At 53.8% G+C, this 8,015-nt stretch overlaps 1 protein-coding gene across 1 annotated transcript in view; it reads left to right on the top strand.

The window, feature by feature from the left end:
• Window positions 1-7,791, top strand: part of IGSF9B (immunoglobulin superfamily member 9B) — a 41,960-nt gene extending 34,169 nt beyond the window's left edge. Inside the window, exons 19-20 of the mRNA XM_065936686.1 lie at window positions 3,644-3,765; window positions 7,063-7,791. Coding sequence (XP_065792758.1) covers window positions 3,644-3,765; window positions 7,063-7,271 — 331 coding nt within the window. The 3' untranslated portion in view covers window positions 7,272-7,791. The remainder of the gene's footprint in view (window positions 1-3,643; window positions 3,766-7,062) is intronic.
• Window positions 7,792-8,015: the final 224 nt, after the last annotated feature.

Genomic DNA, 8,015 nt, shown 5'->3' on the forward strand with positions numbered 1-8,015 from the left:
CCTGTCTGAACACTAGCAACTGCCCGGGCCTCCCATCCTCTGTCCCCTTTCCTGTTCATGCTGACCATGGCCTCCATGAGGCAGGCATGTCAGAGTGTGTTGGGGACCCTTGTACTGGGTGAACCCAGGGAAGGCGGCCCCGTTGGTAAAAGCCTGGCCTGAGTCGGGAGGCCACACGCTTGGCCCACTGGAAGGGCCGTCGGTGGGCGGGAGGGCGCCCCTCGGCAGAGTCCTGGTGGCTGTGCTGTCATGGAAGGGGGGTTCACCCACGTCCTGGCCACCCTGTGGATGAGAGTGCGTTTGCTCGGTCTCCTCCCCAGTTCAGACAGGCAGAGTGTGCACGCCGGAGAGGAAGGCCGCACTCTTTCCCCTCGGCTTTGCCGTTGCCAGGCGGGTGACCATTCTTGGGCAGGAGGGGCCCAGGGTCTCGGCCGTCCTGCACTGCGGCTTGCCTTTCTGAGCTGGGCTGTGCCTTCCCTCCCCTGCTCCGGGTGGGCACAGCGAAAGCAGCTGAGAGGTCTCTGGGGCTGTGTGACTGATTTGGGTTTTGCATGAATTTTATAATGAGTAAGAGTCAAAGAGTGTTAAGGTATATTTCAGGCCATCTTTGGTAGCTCTGAACCACAGAGAAGCACTGTGGCTCATAGACCTGGAGTTAACCGGGGACGCCAGGCTTTGAGGCCTCACCTTCCAGTAATGCTCGTACTTTCTGAGGGAGGGGTCCAAGTTTGATGACTGTGTGTGTTCTGGAAGGACTGGGGCTGAATGGAAAGAGAGTTCCGGCCTTGCCTCCCTGTCTGAGCTCCTAGGCATCAAAGTGCATTGCCCGGAAGTCCCCCAGGGACTTAACCTGGACAGGGGACAGGGTCCCCCTTTCCAGAGAAGCGGGCAGTTGGCTTCCAGCCTGCTGGGACGCTTTGTGTGACTTTTCTGCCTAATTAACTGAATATGAAGGCCCACTGTGCCCCCCTTCCCGCACCCCCGCCTTCCAGACCCTGCCTTTTTATCTCTGCCTCCTGTATGGGCAAGCAGCCCAGTGCCTCGGGGCTTCTCCTGTTGTGCGTCAGAGTCTGAACACCGAGCCAAACGCAGGAACAGGTGGACAGCAGGTGTCCTGGAAGGGCTGGAGCTTGCTTGGTTGCTTCACAAGGAAAACTGGCTGCCCCCGCGTCCACCTCCCAGTGGCTTATTTCTTCCTTTTGGGAATCCTTGCTGAGGGCACGTCTGAGCCAGCTTCCCTCTCCAGGCTGTCTTCTCTGGTTCTGCCACCGACGCAGGGAACGTCCAAGATGGTGGCAGCGCGGGCATCCAGGGCAGGCTGACTGCTCGGGGCATGGTTGGGCTGCGATGTGAGAGCAGTGTCCTCCTCCCGTGGGGCTGGTGCCTGTTCCATCAGGAAGAAGCTGCGGACACAGCTTACCGGACGTTGAGAGTCTTGGCTGTGTCGCATTGACAACTGGATTATGAGACAAATGGCATAACTTCAGTTTCTCCATCTGAAAAATGGAGTCCGTTTCATGTTTGCCCCTTAGGGATGCTGTCAGGGTTCAGGGGAATTACTGCAGAGAACATAGATCAGTGCCTGTGGTGAGTGGTGATCAAATTCTGTATGATGAGAGCAATGATGACAGTGATAATGATACTGACCCTGGAAGCCTTAGCTGCCTGGGGGAATCCCTTGCAGTTTTGGGGGGCATCCTGTACCTGTTTCTCTCATGCCCAGTGGGTCACCCTGCATTGTGTGGTTTGCACCCTGGCCTCTGGCCTGCTGGCTTGTCACGTGCCTCCTCGGATGGTGTGTCGCTCACTTGTCTGCCCCTGGAAGAAGCCGGCCAGCACCAGCAGGCGGATGACCCGAGCCATGCGTTCACATCTCTTTCCTTCCAGGCAGCACCAGGAAGCCTTAGTCCAGGATGAGCGGGGTGAGGCTGCCGCATCAGCTCCAGGGAGTCGCGCTCCCTCGTGGCCTGGCTGTCTCCATTCTTGGTCTGCTTCCAGATTTCCTTCCAGCTGCTGCTGTGTAGGGCCTCAGGGGGTAGACTGCGGTGTCTGTGAAAGAGGAGGGAAGGGGGAGCTGGCAGTTGGGTCTCTGGGTGAAGACCAGACCTCTGATGGTGAGCTGGCCTACTTCTCTCTGAGGCCGTGTGTGCATGCAGGGGGGCTCTTAGCTCTGTGTTTCAAGGGGGCTGATGAGAATTGAGATGCTGTCTCTGACCTGGACGCGGGAGGAGCTTCCCTGCACTGTATCTGTAGAAAGGTCGTGGAAGGATGGCATCCATTAGAGAAGATGTAGGTTGCTTTACTGTCAGCTGGATCAAGAAGCCCCAGGAACCAGAGGCTCATCTACAATTAGCCTGCGTGATTTCTTCCTTGTCCCTACAAAGATCCCTGAGGTTGGGGAGATGCGGCTGTGGTCTTCCTGCCCCTCTCTTTTTTTTAACCTTAGATTGCTTGCTCACCGCTGGGGACTGCTTTTCCCCTCACAGGTTTGGCTGTCCTCCTTCCTTCAATCAGGATTTACCAAGCACTGATTGTAATGGAGATGGAAGAGTGAGGTGTGGGGAGGGAGATGGGGAGAGTGACTCCCCCCAGCCCTCAGGATTTTGGGGTGGCCCTGATTCCCTGATGGCGTGCTGACAGCAGTATGGGCCGGAAAGAAAGAGCGACTCGTGTCTCTCTTTCCCCCTTTACTTCTCACACTCCATGTTTGGCTTCCTGTAAGAAGAAATGGCATTGATCTTCTAGATTTTCTTCTGACTCTTGAGCTCTTCTGTCCCATGAGTGCAGGTCATTACAGCCCATCCTCTCAGCTCTCTCTGAGCTCTCTGTCATCTCGGTGGCATGCACTCCGGGTGTCACCTTTGTCCTAATTGCACAGGCACTCTGTTAGGTGAGCTGCTATCGCCACTCCACAGCTGGGGCAGGAGGAGACTCCGACACAGGTCTCCTCTCCCAACAGCCTTGGTTTCTCTGTATCTTAAGCCATGGAGACACTGGCTGCAGGTGTCCCAGGCTTTGCCAGATTGCCCGATTTGGACACTGACCATTGTGATCCACTTCTGCCCTTGTCTGTTCTCTCATGCGACCATGAAGTCTGAGCCCCGTCTGCTGCTGAAATGTGGGTGGATGACAGCCATTTGCTGCTGTTGGCTGCAGGGCTCTGCCTGACTCTTGGCAGTGGAGTGGCTGATCTCACGGGGCACTAGGGCCCTGTCTCGCCGGGCCTGTCTTTCCTGTGTGGGGGTGGGGGTGGGGACAGTCAGGGGTGGGGTTGTTCTCCCCCCAACCCTTTTAATCTGCCCCTGTACTTTTCACTTAAAGGTCTTGACTGTGATGGTCCAAGAACTTAAGACACGGAAGCTGCTTTCTTCTCCAAACTGCCTTCCCCATCTTGAGGGCCACATGACGGGTTGACCATTAAAGCCTGCCTCTTTCCCTCTCCCAGGTCCTCTGGTGGCCCGGCAGATGGCCCTCCCGCTGCGGGAGCTCTCCACTGGGGCTCTTTCTTCCAGGAGCAGCAGGGAGGCAGGTGTCAGGACCTGTGCTCTGTCTTCTCCGGGGCAGCTGCTTGGCTTTCTCCAGCTCCTCCTCCAAAGCTCCTCATCTGCTTGCTTACCTGTGCCTCTCCAATTGTCCCTTCCAGGACACATCCGCCTGCACCCGGGAATGCTGCTGCACCTGAGAGGCTGGAGGCTCTGAAATACCAACGGATAAAGAAGCCCAAAAAGTCATCCAAGGGCTCCTCGAAGTCAAAGAAACGATCCGGTAAATGTGGAGAGGCGTGCCATCCCTCCCTCCCCACCCCAACCTGCCTTTATAGACCCCAGCTCTGGGTTCTCTGCAGAGTCAGTTCCTCTAGAGTGTGTTCCTCTTTGCTTCTCTTTAATGCTAATTGCCAAGTGATATACAAAGAGAATTTTCACATCAAGAAAGGAGAAAAATAAGGTTAAAATCTGATTGTCCTCCCAATTTTGTTTCATCCAACCTAGGGACCATCCTTCTTGGGGGCATGTGTGTTTAGAACCCTTTTGTGCGTACACCTTTAGAAAATAATGGCATTGTTTTAGTGTATTTTTTAAAATATTTAGTTTTGGCTGCACTGGGTCTTTGTTGCTTTGCGCGGGCTCTCTAGTTGTGGTGAGCAGGGGCTACCCTTTGTTGTGGTGTGCGGGCTTCTCATTGTAGTGGCTTCTCTTGTTGTGGAGAACATGCCCTAGGCTCACGGCTTTAGTAGCTGTAGCATGCGGGCTCAGTAGTTATGGCACACAGGCTCACTTGCCCCGTGGCATGTGGGATCTTCCTGGACCAGAGATCGAACCTGTGTTCCCGTCACTGGCAAGTGGATTCCTATCCACTCTACCACCAGGGAAGTCCTAGTGTATTTTTTTTAACAATATAAATAGAACTTTTCCCCTCAGTCTGCCATATGCCTTGGACAGATCCCTGTTTCCTTATGTATTTCCTCTTATCAGGCCTCTGGTTGGACATGGGGATTCTGGGGTCCTACTCAGTGTTAATCTTAAAGGAAATCACTCCTGAATATTCATTGGACTGATGCTGAAGCTGGAACTCCAACACTTTGGCCACCTGATGCAAAGAACTGACTCATTTGAAAAGACCCTGATGCTGGGAAAGGTTGAAGGCAGGAGGAGAAGGGACAACAGAGGATAAGATGGTTGGATGGCATCAGCTACTCAATGAACATGAGTTTGAGTAAACTTTGGGAGTTGGTGATGGACAGGGAGGCCTGGCGTGCTTCTGTCCTTGGGGTCACAAAGAGTCGGACACGACTGAGCAACTGAACTGAACTCAGTGTTAAGGGGTCGCTGTGGCATGGACTGAGTGTCTGAGGTGGGGGCAGACTTCTGTCCATGAGTTAGAGTGAAATTGCCTTATTTCATAGAAAAGACATCTCTGCTGAAATGGGTGCTGTTTACCCAGTAGTTGTACACAGCTTCTAAGATACTGCAAAAATAGTTAAGCCTTATTTCAGACTTAGAAAACTCCTTACTATTTATCACATGCTCTCATTCTACCAGTGGTTTTTGGAGTGCTGTGACAGGCTGAGAAGACCACTGCATGGCTTCCTTGCTGATCTTTCTCATCTACCACAGAGATAGAATATGGAAGAACAAGACACGGAGGCCCTTGCATTTCTGGGATGCAGTGAGCTCTCAGTTCTCACTTGGCCTCTGGGTGGTACTATTATCCTACCAGTTTATAGCTGAGGATACTGAAGTTTAGAGAAACAAATTTTTTTAGGTTTTTGGGAGAGAAGAGTCCAAAGCTGAATTTTCAACCCATTTAAGCCCATTCTACCTATCTATCTATATATTATTTATCTATCATCTGTTTTTTGTTTTTTGGCAAAAAAAAAAAAAAAAAGTCCCATGAGATGCCCATGTTCTCTTTTTTTATTTAAGTGGTCCTGTCCCCTGTATGTGTTCACAACTCCACAGTGTTCTGTCTTTAGCCCAGCCTTTGTCTATGAGCTGGTCTCATATTTCTGGGTGCCTGCTGCTTGTGCTGCTGGGTGTTCTGTCTCAGTTATGGATGATCTTCCACGTCTGCTTCTCCCGGTTCTTGCCCAGTCTCATAAAAGGCTCTCCTCCCCACCCAGTCGCTCAGGCTCCTTGATTCCCCTTCTCTTCTCACATCTTGTCCATCTCGTGAGGTCTGTTGACTCCACTTTGTTTTTTAAAGATGTTTTTGATATGGATCATTTTTCGAGGCTTTATGGAATTTGTGACATTGTTTCTATATTTTTTGGGATTTTTTGCCCACAAGGCATGTCGGATCTTAGCTCCCCAACCAGGGCTTGAACCCGCACCCCCCTGCACTGGAAGGCAAAGTGTTAACAACAGGGAAGTCCCCTGTTGACTCACTTTTTAAAACACACACTTTATCTGTCCCCTTTTCTCTGTCTCAGATGCTAACGCCTAGTTCTCAATCATTCCCATCTCTTCCCTGGACCAGAGCAGCAGCCTCCTATCTGGTCCTCCAGCCTCTGTCCCAGCTCCTGCAGTGTATTCAACACACAGTGGCCAGAGTGGTTTTAGAGAGTCCCGTGAGTGTGCGCGCACACACGTGCAGCACAGGTGCACACACACTTCTGGCTAAAACCTCCGGAACATCCCCCTGCAACCAGAACAGGCTTCTGCCTGCCCGCCCTCTGCATGAGTGTGGCGGCCGCCCTCCTTCAGGCTCCAGGTCGTGTTGCATTTGCCCCTGGCTCGGGGCTGTCACACTGAGGGAACACTTCTCCCCGAGGCCTGTGGAAGGTTCGTAATGTGAGACCCACCTCGCTGTTGCTCCTTCAGGGCAGAAGCAGCGCCCCAGATTTTCTGTCTCAGGGTTCTGTGCTACCTTTCTTGGTAGTACTTGCAGCATCTGAAGAGTTTACGGCTGTGGTTTCCAAATCTCTATTGTCTCTTCCTCCCCATCCCCACGTTAAAGTATAACCTTCCAGAACGAGAGGGCTTCACTTCTGTGTCCCCAGAAGCACCATGCGGCAGAGGGATAGCCCGGCAGTCCAGGCTGGGCCAGACCTGGCTCTGATGCAGACAAGTAAAATCTTGCGAGACATGCGTCCCTGCTTGTGGGAGGGGGTGGGGGGTAAGTGTGCTGAGTCCCAGCCCCGTGCCTGGAATGATGGCCTGGTACCCAGGAGGCACTGAGAGAGATGGGTAAATATTTCTTTAAAATGGGTAAATATTTCTTTAAAAAAATAGAAACAAAATTAGATGAAAGGTACTGAATATATTCAATATTAAATACAAGATGAGGGATGCTGCTTGACTAGATCTGAGTCTGCAGGAGGTGCAGCCACACCCACCCTGCTTTCCGGCTCCCACTAGAGCAGCACTTGGGGTGGCCGGGGCGCTGTCTTCTCTGCTGCACTTTCTGCTCTGGTCTCTGGGCAGGTGGGTGACTCCAGCGTGTGGCCCTGGGGGCCAGGCAGCATGCCCTGCCGGGGACAGCGGGGGTGCACCGCTGCCTTCTCACTCTTATCATGCTCTCCTCCTCTCCTGTCTTCTTCACGCCTGCTCCCCGCCCCCACAGATGGTTCTGCCTCCCAGGCTCAGCACCTTCCAAGCTCTCAGGTCCTATGGCCCGACGAAGCTGTCTGCCTCCGGAGGAAGAAGAGACATTCCCGGCCCGACCCCTTCGCCCGACTGTCGGACTTGTGCCACCGCCAGCTCCCGGAAGACCAGAAGGCAATACTCAGTAGCGTGGAGCACGATGACCCCGGCCACGCCACTCTGCTGTGATGTTGCTACTTAAGTGTCCCCTGAGCGAGGCTGCTGGTTGAGGGGCAAGGGTGGGCACGGGGCGATGGGTGTGCGGGGCTTCGTCCTCCCCTGCCGGGGGAGTGGTGGCCCAGCTGTTGGCCTCCAGGGCTGCTCAGACCCTGGCTCCGCTTCTTCTCCCTCTGGTCTGAGCGGGCATCTCTTACACCTCCCAGCCTGCTGGCCTCGTGTCTGGGAGAGAGGGCAGAGGGCACACCGGCCGCCATGGCTGTGGGTGGAGTTTGGGAAGTGAACTGGGGACAGGGAGAGACCTGCCTCCTCCCCCCCTCTCCCCGCTTCACTAGATGGATTGCCCCACCTCCTCAGCTATCAGTGGAGTGAAAGCGAAGCAGTGGCTTGCATCATGCTCTGCTTCTGTCGAGTTTCTCGAGTCCTGAAAGAGGGCTGTACTCCGCCGTCTTCCAGACTCCACATATATATAGCTATAGATGCAAATGTGTATGTGTGTAGTTTGTGGGTTTCTCTATGTGTATATATGTACGTGGGAGCAAATGCTGCTCACTCCTGTGGTCAGTGGAGGAAGGATGGAGGGGGCAGCTGGCGTGTGGGCTGGGCAAGGAGGACTGGGGGGAGCTGGCAGGGGCTCTGGTGTCCGTCTCGGGAATGAGTCCCCCTGAAATGGGGTTCACGCCTTCTCAGCTGGGTCCCCCGTTTGTCTCAACCTTGTCGCGTCCAGGGCAGAGTGAAGGCTTGCCACGGTGACTG

The sequence above is a fragment of the Muntiacus reevesi genome, chromosome 5 (assembly GCF_963930625.1).
Source record: "Muntiacus reevesi chromosome 5, mMunRee1.1, whole genome shotgun sequence".
NCBI classification, from domain to species: Eukaryota; Metazoa; Chordata; class Mammalia; order Artiodactyla; family Cervidae; genus Muntiacus; species Muntiacus reevesi.